This window comes from Ixodes scapularis, unplaced genomic scaffold, assembly GCF_016920785.2.
Source record: "Ixodes scapularis isolate PalLabHiFi unplaced genomic scaffold, ASM1692078v2 PGA_scaffold1__304_contigs__length_218370807, whole genome shotgun sequence".
NCBI classification, from domain to species: Eukaryota; Metazoa; Arthropoda; class Arachnida; order Ixodida; family Ixodidae; genus Ixodes; species Ixodes scapularis.
The window spans coordinates 49,170,047-49,188,113 of record NW_024609846.1 but is presented as its reverse complement, the minus strand read 5'-3'; the positions used below and the strand labels follow the sequence as shown (position 1 = coordinate 49,188,113).

The 18,067-nt window shown below is 44.8% G+C and overlaps 1 protein-coding gene across 1 annotated transcript in view; it reads right to left on the bottom strand.

Moving 5' to 3' along the window:
- Positions 1-591: 591 nt before the first annotated feature.
- The window catches only part of LOC8023344 (eukaryotic translation initiation factor 3 subunit C), a 43,320-nt gene continuing 25,844 nt past the window's right edge, over positions 592-18,067 (bottom strand). The window contains exons 14-20 of the mRNA XM_040205192.3: positions 17,794-17,919; positions 16,684-16,837; positions 15,972-16,055; positions 10,548-10,861; positions 9,367-9,529; positions 8,259-8,321; positions 592-675 (exon numbers count right to left, since the gene is read on the bottom strand). Of these exons, the coding sequence (XP_040061126.1) occupies positions 647-675; positions 8,259-8,321; positions 9,367-9,529; positions 10,548-10,861; positions 15,972-16,055; positions 16,684-16,837; positions 17,794-17,919 (933 nt within the window). The 3' untranslated portion in view covers positions 592-646. The remainder of the gene's footprint in view (positions 676-8,258; positions 8,322-9,366; positions 9,530-10,547; positions 10,862-15,971; positions 16,056-16,683; positions 16,838-17,793; positions 17,920-18,067) is intronic.

Genomic DNA, 18,067 nt, shown 5'->3' with positions numbered 1-18,067 from the left:
CGTGCTAACCTACGCAGTCCACCGCGGCTTGTCACAGAAAAGAGCTAATTGGAGCAGTCAATAAAACAGTGTGTCTAAGCAACGATCTGTCGATGAAACTTTGTTCAACAAATTGATTGCAACCGCTATAGCATTGACGAGATTCGAACGTGCCCTACCTGGCATCCCGTGTACAAGGACGACACTGCCCTTTCGCTACTTGCAGCAGCAGGGAAGCGGAGCCTGTGGACGCCTTCGAGCTGGCAGCCCCCGCTATCGCCTTGTCCTTTGCTCTGATTGCCTTCGTGACAGCTGCCATCATTTTCTTTGATTCGGTGCCCAGAGGTACTATCACCCAGCAGGCTAGCTGTACCATCTTGTAAATAAAGCTCGGCTCAAAACCGCTCCACTAGCCTGTCACTGCATGACTGTTAAGCAATGACAACTACAAGCATGTCTTTCTCTTTACAGGGCCAGGGCACTAGCAAGGAGTGGGACCGCGTAATAAAAAAACAAATGTGTGTTTCACCTTGGGGTGTGTTTATTTGAAAACTGTGTCGATTCCTTGCATGCAAATGTCTAACAATGGCTAGAAATTGATTTCCACCGAACTTAAGAACAGATATCCCGCATCTTTTATTTGCAGAAAACCGCGAGAACCTCCATGCTAGTAATTCCTCTGGTTTTGTCTTCGACCTGGAAAGGAAAGGGATGCTTTAGAATTACTGTAGACAAGTGATGGGCCAAACTTTTGCCGAATCGAAAATTCAGCTCCCAATTTTGGGATTCGGCAAAGTCGAACTTTTGGCGAACTTATCTAAAGATTCGGCAAAAATACATTCTTACCAGACTTAACGTTGATATTTAGTTTTTTTTTCTGGAGAAACAAGGTTTTCCAATTTATTTTTCATAATTTAAATTCAATCTGTAATGCATATTGACACAGTTATTACTATGTAAGGTGATATTCTAAAAGATAATTGTATCGGTGTCGTTTTTAGTGACTGCTTGCAGAAGTGGCATGACAACAAGGTTGGGTGGTAGCGGCGCCGTCACGAATCACGCTACAAGAGTCTGTTTTGAGGCCTCATCAGCATAAGAATGCAAGTTTCTGTGCATTGCTAAAATAAATTGCAATAACACTGCATTCTTACTTTCTCTGGGAGTTACAGTTTTGTGTGCGAAAACGAATGCAACAGTTGTTCACAGAAAAGATGATATTATTGTAAATATGCATGTTTTCCGATTTGAGCCACTTGACGTCAGCTTTGCATGAAAGTGTGTGTCCCATATTCGCAACGTCTCGTTTTTAACCTTTAAAATTCCAGTTTCTGGTGTTTAAACACACCGACGTTTAGGAAGATGGGAAGAGTTGGGAACGTCGGATGTGCAACATCAAGCATGATAGCTCTGCGTTCAGTTTTGTGCAGATACATCAAAATCGCGAAATAATAATAAAAAAGCAATATTATTTTGTTTTGGCACAAACTACTTGTGAGCCGAAAACAGGATTGTTATAATTGCGAGGAGTGCTTTAAAGTAACTGTCAGTCAATGTTTCAACTACCTTGTTGCATCACTGGAAAGGTCAAATTTAAATCATGTTATCCAGAATGTACCGCATCATTTGTCACTTGCGCAGTGGACTGTGTAAATTACTGGTCAATCTGTTCATGCGGCAAAAAATATTGAAGAGAACCACACTCGCTCACAAATGCACAATTACCATGTTGCCTACTCCACAACTCGATGCGCGACCGCTGGTTGTACTGCACTGTACAATGGTAACAGCACGACTGCACGGCGTCCATTTGCACTCCATAGCCCTGTTGGACTTGTCGCGTTCTCACGCGTGTGCAGACATTTGCCGAATCTTTGCCAAATTTTCGCCGAACTTTCCTTAAAAAGTTTGGCATGTGCCGAACTTTGCCGAATCTTAAGTTCGGCAGATTCGGTCCATCACTAATGTTGACACTAGCAGCCATGTCAAAGCAACTACCATGATGTTAAAAGGGTCATTTTTAAAATTCTGGCTGAGGAAGATGGTTTTTGGAAGATGATGTTCATGCTGAATTGCCATAAAATACTAAATGATAGCTTCTTTCTAAAATCCCACCTAATGCAAATTAGGCAAAAAAATTGTTTAGAGGAAACCTTTAACAGTATTTCATAGGGCTTGTTTCTATGAGGTGAGCCCAATGTCGCTAAAGGGTCATGAAAATCTTTCCCAGGCCGCTAAACCTGGAGGGCTAGAGTGCAATTACTAAAAAATTATAGAAAATAAAACAACATTTTGCATCTCTGGCTACTAATCTCTAATACATAAAAAAAACACTATTCTATAAAACAAAATAAAAAATAAAAGAAACTTGCCATCTGATTTTTTTATTTACATCCTAAAGCATGGTTGGTTGCAAAATGTACTAGTGCCACCATCTGGTCCTCGAGCACTGATTGGCCGCTAGAAGTCAGCGTTTAAACTTTGGTTCCAGTTGTAAATAGCAGTGATGTGATTGGCCTAAGCCGTTTTGGAGCACCTTTCGGAGCAGCCAAAACAGTGTTTTGGAGCAGCAAAAGTGGCTTTTGGAGCAGCCAAAACAGTGTTTCGGAGCACCAAAAGTGGCTTATGGAGCAGATATTCTTAGAAAAATAAAAATATTTGTTTCAGGTGCTGGACAAACGAGGGGCACTTTGTTTGCCGAAATAAACAAATTATGGTCAAGTTCAACCACCTAGGAGTCTTTCAAGGTGTAACTGAAATGTCAATGACATGACACATTTTGCAATGCTTCAGTTAAATTATACATATATATGTACCCACTATATATAGATAAGAACCAAATTTCACATATTAAAATTTAATTGAAAACGACCAGCTTTGTAGTAAATATCACAGCATTACGTTGACTAGTGATATAATAAATGGAAGCAGCCTCCGACTGATCAAACTCATAGCTACTGCAGTGCAATGCGAAATTGCACACAAGAAAGAGGTGCATTACATCTAGGGGGTATTTTTTGCTTTTCGAAAATTTCTGCAAAGCTGCTGAAGCTTCGCTTTGGCTTAGGCTAGTAATGAATGTCCACTTTCAATGTCACCAAAGAGACATTGAGACATCCCACAAGTGTAAAGTGCTGTATACGCGTTACCGAGCAATTCTGAAAAACCGCTTGCCACCGTTTTACCGATTCCCGACGTGCCAGATTTTCATCAAAAGTAAATGTGAGACAGTGGATTGTAAGCGTCCCGGCTGGTGCCTCTGTCGTGCAATCAAGCTTGCATGCACGTCAGGGCAACTTCGGCAGGTTTGCACCTGCACGTGCTTCGTCGCGCGAGCGGAGACGGCTGTTCGATTGAAACCGAAACCATGCCTCTCCGCTCTGTTGCCAACTGGTCTCCAAGAATGTATGTAAAATGTAACTGCCCAGCATGCGACAATGAGCAGTCCAGCGGTGCGTGCTTGCAAGGCCGGCAGGCGAAGTACAAGCTAAACATACAGAGAAAAAGAACATGAGCGCATCGATGCAGGACATCGCGAGTCAGAATCAAAACGTTCTTGGAGCGCTTTGTGCAACGACTGAACTCGAGACAAACAAGCGTGCTGTGCGGGTTCGGCGTGCAGACATTGCGTTATTTGCTTTATCTCACTTCTCTTCACCAACTTTCTTTAGCGACAAAATTTTATGTACCGGGGTCCCTCTCGAAAGAAAGCCAACCAAGAGGAACCTGGTAATCAATACTTCCACACAGCAGTCTTTGAGTTAAAAAGGGATTTTTGTAGTAGCGTATGTTTTAAACAACAACAGGAATGTTGATGAACATGCGGCGGTCCTTATGTTTCAATTTAGGAAGCTCCATATATGTAGCGACGTGCGGACTGGCCGGCAGGGACAAAATAGTTTTCCCACGGCCGTTGCTTCCAGAAGCGGGTGTTTCAGCTCAAAAAGTAACTCCCGCCGCGCAAAAACGTAATTTCGTTTCACAGCCTGACGGCATGGCTGCTACCCAGCACGTTAGCGTCGGAGCGTCCGCACACGCCCGCATCTATCGTTTAAAAAATTAAAAGAAAAAAAAAAAAAGACGCGAGACGAGATTCACGAGACTGCGAAAGAAGAAACAGCGGGGAAAACCATGCGAGACCGGATGGACGATTGATGTAATTAAAGCAAGGGTGCAGGCGAGCCGGTTCAATACTGACATTGGAGTTTTGTTCCTGTCCTACGTCCCATCTTTTCCCCGGCTCCGAGGTTACAATGCCACGATTGATGCAGGGTACTTTGTTTCGGGCTGCCGCTTGCGCCACCTAGCTCACGCATGCTCAATTACGGTACTCAGTTTAGTTTTGAAAGGCGACCAAAACTGGTCCTTTGGCGCAGACTTGGCGCAGATTACCCATATTTTGGCAAAATGTAGCAGGACATAGCAGGGTTAGCCCCTTGGCGCAGTTTGGCGCAATTGGCGCAGCAATCACATCACTGAAATAGTTGAGTTAAACTTGCAAATTTGCAAAGTCAGCTAAGTCTGGCAGGCGAGACATTCACACTAAATTTACCATGATTACCGGGCTCAGAAATGCTAATAAGTAAACATACTGCGCCGCTCAAAACACGCCGTATAACCTTCAGACTTTATACGTAAAATAAAAGAATGTATGTTAAGGAAAAAAAAAAAAAAAGATTTTAAACAGCCTGGATGATATAGGAATTCACAAAATGAGTTTACAATTTAAAAAAAAAAAATATTTTAGAGCTATATCTTTTTGCGCAAAACGAATTTGTAGTTGGTGTGAGCAGGAGCCGCCACTAGTCACGTGGTAGACCTGAGCGCCACCGCAAGTTACGCCGGAGCCATTCAGCGCCGCCGCTGAAGTCCCCCAACCCCCCCGCCGCCGCCGCACGCTGAGCATGGCGCACCACCGGCTGAAGGAGTTTCTTCACGCCGCTGCCGGAAGAAAGCACTCTGACGCACCGCCGCCGTGAATTTTCGTCCGGCGCACAGGTCTATCAAGTGATGCTTGCCACTCTTTTGGGAGTTTCCTACAAGCTCGAACAGTTACTTTGTTGTTGTGGCAGAAAATATTGAAGAGAACCACGCTCACACAGTGTGGTTCTCTTCTGCTAGCGCCGCTCTCCCTTTCTTTTTCGGTGTCGTCACCTTTGGCAAACTGCGTATAGTTGACCCTTCGAGAGATGGCGTCGAAAGTGTGTGCGCTCGGAAAGCCCGAAAAGCTCGGCGGCGGCTGTGGGCCACAGCCGGCGCAGTCGCGCGGTCGTGCGTTTTCCCGCTTTGCGACAGCAAAATCATCCGTCTCCTGACGACCTAACCAACTAGCCCGTCACATGATCCTTGTACATCCGTCTCCGTGGTTAATTTTTTTTTTTTTTTTACGCGCGAAGTGGTGGTGCAGCCTTTAGTTTGAAATGAAAATGGTTTGTTATATCCAATGCTCAAATAATTTCTTTTTGTCAAGGGTGCGTCTATACACCAACGTAACGTCGACGGGCGCGCGCACCCAACCTTGTTGCGTCAAGTTGCTGCAAAAGGAGCGTCTATACTCTGATGACAGTCGAACGTAACGTAACGTAGCATGCCTCAACGACCGTCGGCGAAAGTTTCGCCGAAGTAGGCCCTGCTCGAATCTCGGCGTCGACTGGCGACGGTCGTTACCCAGAAGCCTTTACGCCAGCTCCTGTGTTTGTCGTCCTAGCATTGTTGCCCCAGTCGGGCATCGGTCGGGCTGTGTTATGTGTTTGTCTCAGGCTTGTGTCATGCAGTGTAGCTGCTTATCAGTTGGATGAGCTTGTGTTGGCGCACAGTTTGCTGATAGTCGTTGTGTTTACTCTGTTCACTCGATGGAGTGAGCCAGCATGTCAACGTGGACCTGTCTCGGAGCCGTGAAAATGTGTAGACCTAACGACACTGCGGAGGCGCTTGAAGCTCTTCGACGGACATCAGCTTCCCATTTCGGGGTCATACCCGTGAGCTTTTTAAGCAAAAGGCTAGTCGCGAGGTTTGTGCACAAGGCATGTTAGAACCTCGTCGCTACGAACCACCATCTGCTTCTGTTTCGTTCATGTTGGTCGACAAGACGACCGGCTGACAGTTTTGTGTTTCTTTGACTGACCGCGCATGGCTTTCGTCAGGAAATAAATGCTTTTCTACGCAAGCTGTCTTCATTATTTCTTGGCTTTCGGGTGTACCACAATGCGGAGATGTCAACTGCCGCGAATCGCAGCTTTTGACACATTTAACTGCTTTCATCATCACCGTCACAGGGCAGCCAGGCAGCGCTGCAAGTTGCGAACAGAAGCGCAAATTCGCAACCAGCGAGACCAAACCACGCGGTCGCCATGGTGACGCACATGTGCAATGTAAAGCAACTCGTTGGAGCGCATTGAACGACACCAGACTATAAACACAGCTGACAATTCCTTTCGCAGCGCAGCGAGGCAAAGTGGACGACGAACGTCGTTTCACGTCGTCAGACGTTAGATTCTTCAACAGTAGAGTATAAACGTGCCTTAAAGGGATGCTGAACCGAAATTTGGATTCCACAAAACACGTGGCAAAAGAGTGCAACGGGATGCTACAAACACCAAAACATCACACATACAGCGATGTCTCGAACAGATGACCGTATTTTTCAAGAAAGGGAGGAGCATTTGACAGAAATGTTCACGTCATGTTTCTCCGAGAAAGAGAGAGAACGGTTTCGCGTCCTCTCCGCCTCGCGGCCTTGAGGGAGCGAAGTGAAGAGAGGAGGAAACTATGTATCTTCACGGTCACGCGCTTCGTCGGCCTGGTTCAATCTCGACCTCTTTTTCCAAAAATACAGCCGTCCATTCGAGATATCGCCTTACGAGCAATGTTGTAGGGATTGTAGCGTCCCGCCTACATCTCCTGCATTGTTTTTTCTGAAATCCAAATTTCGGTTCACCATCCCTTTAAAATGAAGATTTAATACATTGCCGTCTATGGAAACTCTCAAGGGGAATTGCAATTATTTCGTTATATCCTTTTTTTCATTATCGCCAATAACATTATACAAAAGATTTACTGTAGACCTAAATCTTTCTCTTCGTTGCATATTTGTTTTCTGGCATTCTTTTTTCATCCAAGCTGCTCAAAAAAAATTTATTTCCCCTGCATATGTATTTTAAGATACACTTTAATTTTTAACCAAAGCATTAAAAAAAAATAAAAAAAAAGTTTCTATTACATGCATTTTAGCACTTAATTTTGCAGCAAAATTTCCTCCTCTCACCCTGCCGAGGTTTTCTCAAAAACTCAACTATTTCAAACTTTGATTTTTAGAGAAACACGACCTACCAAAGAAAAAGGAGCCTAACTATAGATAAAATATTTCTGGCTTGAAATTGGGCCTGCGGATGTCATCATATAGTTGAGTAAGGTACGTTGTTGGGCTAGTTGGTTCATCTTAGTAAAACATATAAAATAGCGCAACAGAAACAAGGACAAGAAGTAAACAGGACAGGCGCTACCTGTTCATCTTAGTAAAACATAAAATAGCGCCTGTCCTGTTTACTTCTTGTCCTTGTTTCTGTTGCGCTATTTTATATGTTTTACTAGGATGTCATCATGCTTTTAAAGGAATGCTGACCTGAAATTTAAAGCTCACAAAACAAGGCTGGAGCAATAGGCGGGGCGTTGCAACACCCGAAAACATCACTCATACAGCGATATCTCTAACAGTTGGCCGTATCTTTGGAAAAGAAATGTGTGACTGAACACGGTCGACAAGGCCGACGAGACATGTCACGTAATGATTCTCATTCTCTCTCCTCTTCGCTTCGTCCTCCCTCGAGCAGGTGAATCGAAGCGAGGTGGAGAGAAGCGAAGCCGGTTCCCCTCATTTTTAAAAGTTCAATGAGAATTGTGATGTCACATTTCTCACTTGATTGCACCCTTCTTTTCCAGTAATACAGCCATCCGCTTGAGATATCGATGTACGAGTGATGTTTTGGAGTTCGCAGAGTCCCATTCAACGATTCTGCGTCCTTATTTTGCAAAATACAAATTTCAGTTCAGCATCCCTTTAAAGGCCGACGTCCAGACTCGAGATCCTGCAAGGCAGAAGATCCTCCTCACCATGGGGGAGGAGGAAACAGGCAACGGTGGAGAAGGTAGAAGGGGGGGAGGAGGAAGCAAGGGAAAAGTGCAAAGCCTGAACTGGTCGTCGGCCCTTAAGCACTCCTGGGTCAAGCGAACCAGACTTTTTTTTCTCAAAAGCTAAGTTTGCTAGGCCACCATTGACTCACCCCAGTTGCGGTCCCGCTGTCCATAGCCTTCCTTCTGGTATCCATCCCGGAAGCCTTGCATACCTGAACAAAGCACAAACTAAAGTTTATGGAAAAAAAAATGGAGCCTCATCTACTTGATCAAGCATAACGGTGTCCATACATAAAACTAAGAACCGAATAAACGTCCGAATTAGCGAGGTCTACATTTTTAACTGATCGTGAAAACGCAGTTTCAATGAAACCGTAAAGACGTCGATTGTCGAAACGACGCGTTACTTCAGAAACCAGAGGCACTACTTCGTGTTTTTTCCATGGTTTAGCGGTGACAAAATGGGACGATTTCTTTTACGTTGTGTTTATTTTCTAATTACCAACCACAGTCTAAGCTCATTACAACAGGCCTGGTTACAACAGATACAGTGTAGACCGCATATAACGTATGTCGCGGGAGTCGCGAAAATCCGCACTATAAGCAGTACCGCGCTATAATCAAAACATCAATTTTTCAGGCCAAAATACATGCCATGAGACAACTTACCTTTGTAAAACAATTTATTTTATATTAGATGAAAACTAAAGCTTAGTTTGAGGAAAGTCTTCATTTCACCAGACTAGGACACTTCTCTCTCAAGTGTGTCACTTGAAAGAAATGAGTGACTTTTGCCTGACGCAGCCTTTTAACGGCGTAGCGGGTTGCGGACGGATGTTGCAAGCGTTCAGGATTGCTAACCCTAATCACTTTTCTCCGGTGATGAAAACGCGTGAAAATTCGCATCCTTTATACGGTACGCACCAGTAATACCTTCAACTTGAGCACAGGCATGAAATGCTCCAAATCCGGGCGATGTTCGAAAACACAAATGCTTAGAAAGCACCACTGTAGTCGAAGTAAACAAACACGACGATACGGGCATTTCTGCTGTCTTGAGAGTGCCGCCACGACATCGCCGCACGAGTAGGTGAATCTTCCCTTCTAGTACGTGCTGGATTATCATAGCATCACACAACGAAAATTCAGTCAAGGATAGCGCTTTTACGCGGAACGATAAGCTCTTGCCTCGTCAATGACTGGCCACGCATGAAAGGCAGGGAAGATGCAGACGGATGATGCGAAAGGGTCACGTACCGGTGTTGCGTCCGAAGAAGGAGCCCTGCTTGAGCTCCCAGAGGCGCTCGTTGTACTCGACGAGGTTGGTGACCTTGTCGCACAGCTGCAGGGCCAGGGCCTGGATGCGGGACGGCTCCGTCTTGTGCAGCACCACCATCAGGTTCGGCTCATCCAGGGACGCCTGTTTGGGTGAAGACGCGGGCGGAACCAATGCGGCCGCGTTAAGTCGCGCCAGCCGTGTCATGTGACGGACCATATTTGTGCGGAGTTGTAATGGATACATCAATCAATCACCCGAGAACCGAGGCACGTGATGGCAATGTAGGTACATGCACCACACACACTTTCCTTGACTTAAAAAAAGATTCCAAGTAAACAATCACAATGAGGCATTAACAAGCGCAAATGCTATGCGTCATTCACTTTTTTAGATTCAAGATTTAAAGCTGTAGTTGCTGTGTGCAACTACGCTCGGAGCACGCTTCTTGGTGCTTGAGGAATTCTGCAAAAGGTCTATGCGGAGCGCAAGTTCATCTGCTTCTTTTGCAGGGGTTGCAGTGACACAACAACGCAGAGCTCCGATTGGCTCCAATTGAAGGATCGTGGGTAGACCTCAAAGCAAGCTGCCCCGACGTCTACCGACTATCCTTCAATCAGAGCCTATCGGAGCTCGGCGTTCTGACGTCACCACAACCCCTGCAAAAGAAGCAGGTGAACTTGCACTCCGAACTGAGAAATGCAAGCGCATCGAGGGATTTTCAAAAGCAGGGGTTCTCAAACTTCTTGGCCTCACGGAACCCCAGGAAGCCTCAAAAATTGCTGCAGAACCCCCCACCCCCCCTTCCCCTCCCCATTTGCTGACCGAGAGGCAACATATGCACAATTGTAGGCAATTTTGCTTGTGTTGCTTCCCACATATCCCCACCATATCAATTGTAATGTCAGTACAAAGTGAGATGAAGGCGCTTTGCATGGTCCCGCCACGCAGCCTAAGGCATGAAAGGGGGGGGTTGCAATTTGGGTGTTCGCGGAACCCATAAGACCAGCTCGTAGAACCCCTGTGTTCCCCGGAACCCAGTTTGAGAACCCCTGTTCTAGAGTTTCTGGCGACGTCCAGAGCCCCCTTCCCGGGATCGAAGGTCTACAGGGGAGGAATTGGAGGCCGGCGCAAGAGTAGGAGGAGGAGGAGGGAGACCCACCATGAGTTCCTCCCCGATGATCATCTTGCTGACGATGGAGTGGACGACGGCCCGGTTCAGCTCGAACATGTCGGCCAGGGTCTCAATGGAGAGAGAGTCGTACACGCACGAGTAGGTGAACAGGTACGTGCGCAGGGACTCCTCCTTGATCTTCTGGCCGATCATGGCCCGCACTGTGTCCGCCTGATGGAACAGGTCCCACACCTTGGCATTCATCTTCTCGTTGATGATGAAGCCCCGGCAGGCCCGCCAGTTGCCCACCCGCATTGCCTTGGAGGCGGCCACAACATGCTCTCGCATGCTCTCCGGGGGACCTGGAAGGGGCCGTGCGGACAGACTCTATTAAGTTAAACATGTGATACAAACAAAAGCCTTCACTATGGCAGAACGTCGGCAAGACATTTTTTGGAGCAGGAACCCCATCTCAAACCACACTTCACCAAATTGGGAAAAGAAGTCTTTGATTTGCAAGCGGCAAACACTTGAGCAGTGACACTGTGATATTGTTCTCGGTTCTTCTGCTAACTTATTGTTTTCGTAAATAAATTAAGCGGTACCAGTACAGTCAGAGCAATAGCTCCGACACGTCATGCCAAAGTCATCAGGCATTGGGTCGCGTTCACACACCGTGGAGTGCCTGAACAAAAGCATTTGGAACAAAAATAGACATCTGACCATTTTGTTCCAAATGCCTTTTGTTTTGTCTTTTGTTGCAGAACATGCAAAAGTACCTCCCCCAGCACAAGCTCTTGGCATTCAGTTCTATACCATCTTGTTATCAACTTTTTCTTTTTCTTTTCTTTTCTTTTTTTTTTTTTTTTGGAGAAGGCGCCTTAAGTGGGCGTCAGGTACTACAGAATTGAAATAGACATCTGACCGTTTTGTTCCGAATGCTTTTGTTTCGTCTTTGTTCTGAAGCGCGTGAAGGTGCATCTCCCGGCACGAGCTCCAGGCATCGACAATTCTATGTCTTGTTATCAATTTATTTTTTTTTTGTTGCAGAGGGCAGAGTACAGTGGGTGTTTAGTACTATAAAAACAATACATTTTACCATTTCGTTTCAAACACATTTGTTTCTTTTTCGTTCCAGAGTGCATCCAAATGTGTCTCCCGGCACAAACCCTTTGCATTGACAGCGCTACAGCATGTTGTTATCAATTTTTTTTAGCGAGCACATGTAGTAGGCATTGGCTACTACAAAAACCCTAAGCATAGACCGGGTTATTAAAGGGGCCGTGCAACTATATTCGCTTGGAATGTTTATCACTTTACACGAGCTTGCTGGAACTAGTGGGACCGAAGTGTACTCGCACGCAACGTCACTGACCAACAAACTCCTTTGTTGCGGTGTAATTTCAAGGACAAAAGCGAGCATTTTTAATCCGAAAGCATTAACTATCCCATAAAGAAAAGCCGGCAGCGTCTGTAACTGCAAAAAAAAATGCGAAAGAAATGCCCATTCTCGATTGGGTGAGCAAAACGGCTTTTAGTTAGCCGCTGGCGGCCGCTTCACCAGAGCGCGCGCCTGGCCACCGCTCTCGTGTCAGGCGTTGCAGGAGGGGAGGGGGGCTGCGACCGCTTTACAAGAGCGTGCGCTCGTCAACCTCGGCAGTAGCAAAACGCGGCCATCCACGCCAGTACACCGGAGATGAATTAAGGGAGCAGAAGAACGACATTCATGCTTTTGCATTCACAACTGATAAAAAGTGCTCAAATATCCCAAACAAAAAAAAAAAATTTTCAATTTTTCTTTTTTGCAAAATTTGCTGAGCACAATGACAATATTTGAATGCGGCTCATGGATTCGACCCGAGGATTGCATGAGCACTCGATTTGGGCTCGTGATAATCAATAGCTCGACAAACATTCGGGGGGTAGTGGCACGTGTGCAATCGCTGCAATGACGACAATAGCCTAACCGTAACAATGTCTGGAACACGGCGAGTCCTGTGCTTTGCCAAACCCAGCGCGTGGCTATGATCAACATTGGCAGCCTACAATCGGCTACAGATCACGTGGCCGTTTGTTCTAGCTGCAAGTCAAGAAAGTGAATGCCGCTCGTTTTTCTTAAATTTGTTTGTGACTTCTATTGCGTGCAGTGAAAAACGAACGCATGTTCCATGGGACGTCAGGAATTTGTTCTAAGCAGTATTTGCACAAAGTATGAAAATTGTTGCATCGCCCCTTTAACGCTGTGGCATAGCTTAGTGATAAAGCCTCCTCTTTGCACGCAGCGGACCCAGATTTGATTCCCGAAGGGCGCCAACAATTTTTTTTTAAGGATTTGGCAACATCGCCGACGGACGCCCTGCATCGCCAACTACACAACAACAACTACAACATCAACCATGGACGTAGATTCTAATGGTGGAAAGAGTCCACAACGGCTATTGCTGTGAAATTCTTTTAAACTTCTGAATTATTACCAGGTGCTTGAAAACTGACATTAAGGGGATACACTGGCTAGAGATTTAACTCCTGAACTACTCAAGTGATCAGAATTAAATTTTTATGGGAGGTTTAACATCGGATGTATGCGTGTTGTGCAAACTTTCGGCTCTCTAGGACAATTGAATATACCTGCATAAGATGATGTGTCACTCTTCGTTAAAAAATCTGATATGCATATGAAGTTATTAAGCACCATTTTGACTGCTTGAATATAAAGTGGGGGATGTGGGGCTTTGGGCTAACTAGATTTATAACTCAAATGTATATATTTCAGGATGAGTTATTACCTCAAAATATGAGATGGATATCTGTCTTAATTTACTGACATAATGAACGCACCCCCCCCCCCTCCCCCCCAATAAGCATCAATATTTTTACTTTTTTTTTTTTCTCACGCAATGAACACACTTTTAGTTTTCGGCTCCGAGAGTCTCGAACTGCGTCCAACTTAGCTAGCCACCAAGCCCACCCAAGCCAATTTTCTTTTCCCGCCAGGCAGCCAGGCCAAGTAAGCCAAGCCAAGCCACTCTCGTAATGGCTGTAAGTGCGTAGTTGCGGAAGTGATGAACCGTGGAACCGAGCAGCGCGCACAACTAATGAAGCTGGGGTCGAGGAATTGCCCAGCCCCGGACATTCTTTGCCCATCGGATGCATTGATGTCAACAACACGCTGTCTGTGGTCCCCTTTTGGATAGAAATCGTGAAAGTGGTTAGGCCTAAGAACGGTCGCGTCGCTCCGTGCTGGGCAAGCTTCGTAGGGCACTTTTCCTTCAACAAAAAGCACGCCAAAAGCACCCTAAAAAGGTGCGCAATTTATAGAGGATGGTTACTGTGGCGCACGCACTACCAGCCCTGGGTGCACATCTGTCAGTGGGGACGTGCCTCATCACCCTGTCGTGTCATATTAACACCTATAATGACATTTGCGCAAAGTGTGCACATGCAAAATTTTTATCCCGCGTAATGAACCCACACCCCAAATATGTCCCAATTTTTCGAGGAAAAAACTGTGTTCATTACGCGAGTAAATACGGCATCTCAATTTTTTGAAAACATAGTTTTTTCTCAATGAGGACTTCAACTTAAAGCAAAATAAAGTAGACAGCCCGATTCCCAAGGAAATTTCAGTTCAGAAACATCTTCTTGATTGTGGTACTGTTGAGATTGGTCATAACGAAGTCGGTTATAACAAAATAGCAGCTACAGTGAAGCGATCCCTGTTTCCCATTCCTTTCTGCACTTCGTTAACCGAAGTCAGTTATAACGAAATAGCGGATATAGCGAAGTGATTTCCAATTCCCACTGACCTCGTCATAATTGGTCTCGACAGTATCGGAATACTTTTACCTTCAAACAGAAAATTCCTTCGTATGAAATTTGCAGCAAAGAGTGGAACTGAGAAAAATGCATTCAAACATTGAACTCCTTTACATTGTTACTGCCTCACAATGTGTTGACAATATTTTATATAAATTTGACTGTATTTGGCATATGGTTATCAAATTTAGTGTAAGAGTGTATAATTAATTTCTAAATTTGAAAACCTCAAATTTAAAAAATAAATAAAAAAAATAAAAATTTACATTTTTAGGACACTTTTTAGAAAAACAAATGTCTGTAAAAAAAGATTTTGAAAAATACTCTTAACACCCACCAACATCCAGAGAGTATCCCCAGAAGGTTTCATTTGTTTACAGTTCCTAGTCCTTTTTTTTTTTATAAATTATTTTCAGTTTACCAACGCTAAAGAAAAGGTAGAGGTTCGAGCACTTTGAATGCATTTCTCTTCAATCCACTTTTTGGCATACATCACACCTTAATAAAACTATTGTTTCAGTATGAAACTATGGAGAGACTTAATATTTGCAGCTTACATGCCGAAATTTTATGGAGCTGGTTACTAAGAACTTAGATGTTGAATTTTCAAGTTCCTTTATTATTAAAAATTGTAATTAACAAGACTTAATTTTACAAAAAAAATCAAATTTTTTTTTATTTGCAAAATGCATATTTTTTGTTTATTTTTATAGTGGTTGATAATAACAGACAAGTAGTTGATAATAAGGGGGAAGTGTGAAGTGGTTGATAATAAGGGACAATTAGATCTAATCTTTTTGGAGCTCAAGAAAGCATTCGATAAGGTCAGTCATAAAAATACTACTAAATTAAAATCACTCATGGGAGAGAATAACGTCGTTATTGGATCAAGGCATTTCTTATCGATCGTAAGCAGTTTGCAGGTGAAGAAAAATTGCCTAAAATAAGTCACGTTGAGTCGAGGAGTGCCACGGGGTTTGGTGCTTGGGCCGCTGTTTTATATGTACATTAGCGACCTCATAATTAATTTGCCCATTCAAGCCAGATTATTAGCAGATGATTGTATTATTTACACTGGTCAAATCTATTGCAGACCAAATTAGGTTAAATTAATATTTGTCTAAAATAACTGATTGGTGCACATCATGGCAGATGTCCCTAAACAAGCAAAAAACCCTACACATGACCATACCAACTCTGACAGTTCTCCCTCGTGCTGCTGGCGCTTGACGGCTCATCAACACGAGAGCACGAAACGAAATGGAACACTGTTTATGTACCTGGTCCGGAACAAAATATTATAATTCTTGTTAAAAAAAAATAGGCACTTGGCGCCTGTTTTCATCAAACGAGACATCTGCTTTGACGATGACACGACCTAATCGGTATGGTGCTTTCGTTACATTAGTTCAGAATTATCTAAACGAGCAGAACACAATAAACAACTGTGGCCACTAACATAGAGTAACCCAAAAAATACAGCTTTAAAAAAAGAAAAAATCGGAGAGTTTTGGCGCGGCATTTGCGCTTTGAAGCAGGATGGCACAGCGAAAGTGGATTGGTGCACAATGGCACAATTGGCACAGCGCTTCCAGCCCTGTGTTAGGTAGCCGTAAACACAATCTCACAAAGAAGCACTGTATCAGAGTTACGCACCAACAAGAGGCTGGCGCTCCGTGTTGCGTAGCTGGTAGTGGAATGACTTGCTGATCATCCTCTTGCGACCATCTAACTCGTGAGCTGCACAGGAAGAACAACGAATCAGGGCACTGTGAGCACAACAAAACAAGACACGAAAAAGTTCACCTTCCTTTTTCACCGTTTGTAATCACTGCCCAATACAAATGCCATGTAACCGTTGCCATATAACAGACATCACTTAAGGTACTCTGTGTTTTTCTAAAAGCCCACTCGCTACTCGCATGCGCGTCCCCCTGTAACCCAACACGGAGTGAAGCGAAGTCACTTTATTTTATTATGTTTCCCAATCACACTCCAAACAAGTTGTAGGCTTAACTTGACTCATTATTGTCCCAGTCCCAGCCGTTGCCTCTGTGCATATCCTGCCAATTCATATTCACACATTGCGCTTTCTCCTTGGTTCTTTCTTTTTCCCCCATTTTCCTAGCCCCATTGTACCTAGAGTGCTCCCTAACTTTTTCTCATGCCCTCATGCTCCTTAGACCCTCACAATTTAAACTTTCAGTTAGGTGGAAGTGTGAATGTATAACAATGGCTATGAAAAAAAAATCTGGCGGTAATTCAGACTATGCTTCCAGAACTGAACAATTTGAAGGATTCCTTGTGTTTGCGTGTTCCACAAAGTATAGTGCCCAAAGGGCAAGAGAGAGAAGAAAGAAAAGCTGACCGGCCATCTGTGGGATCTCGAGCAGCATGGCCGAGACCAGGTAGACGCACTCGAGCAGCTCCAGGTTGATGTGCTTGTGGAAGGGCATCTGGCGGCGCTTTTCAATTTTCTCCTGCTCGGAGGTGCGCTCGTGCTGGCGCTGGGGCAACAGGCCCTGGGAAGGAGAGACGTCGGTCAGTCAACGACCTTCCCAAGGACGCCCTTGGACAAGTAGCAAAGCGACATCAACGGCCCCCACCCCCAATACGTCGAGCCATTGTAGATTACAGCCTCCTGTAAGCTTACAAATAACGAGATCCTAGTGTCAAGCTTTTGTCGGTATTTTCTCAGTCATTAAGATATAGCTACGTACAGAGCAACTAACTGTGTCCAGCTTCAGTGAACACGATTCAATGAAAGCATACAATGAAGTCATGTTTACTTTTCAACAGTTTTGCAGTTTCCCAGCACCTTGTCACGCCAAGACAGCGACGAATTTTGGGTCCGAAGTCGTGCGTCGAAATTGCCCCGAGCTCGATACAGGTGCTGCACACTTCCGTGAAGCGGCCAGTCAGCTTCCTCGTAATAATATCTGTGGTTGTTACTTTTCAGGTTTCCCATACAGCAGAAGCTTGCCAATTCAAAGTCTGTCAGGCAACCAAGGGCATTTGTATTAAAAGGATCAACAAATAGTTGCATGTAGAAAACCAGGACCTTTCTTTCTTTGTAAACAATGTCACTGCGACATTGTCACAGCACACCTGAATGTACAGTTTAGCTTCTGGCTGGAGGTGGTTTTCTATTTTGCTAATTGTAAAGTCTGACACATTGTATGGCATTTCTTGTTCTTCCTCTGGCCAGCCAACTGGACAGATAATACCGTCAGAATTTTTTAAGTACAGATCATTGCATCGGTTGACAAACTATGCAATCTGGACAGCTCGTGAAAGAAATAAAACTGGTAACTCTATCACCCTGTATGGTACTTGAACTGCCCGTAATGATCACTACTAGTACTTCAGAGCCGGCAAAGTATTTGCAAATCACTCGCAAAAGGGGCTAACCTAGAATTAGCGCACCCACTAGCTTGCGAGCAATCCAAGCAGGGGCAAAAGCAGCAGCGTCCCTCACCTGAGCCAGCATCTCCTTGGCACGGCCGCCGCTCTGAATGTCCAGCAGCGCATTGTGGGCGTCTCGGATGTTGCCGTGCCGGAAGGCACACAGCCCCAGTTGCACCAGCGCCCGGTTGTACATGATCTGAAACAGCGGAGGTCTGTCCAACGCCCCTCCACACACCACTCCCATAACTATGTCGGCGTGCATTTCAAATGCCCAGCGTTAGCCCGGAGGCTTGCACAGAGAGAAAAATGTGCATCCAACGGGGCTATATTTGAAGTCAAGAGCT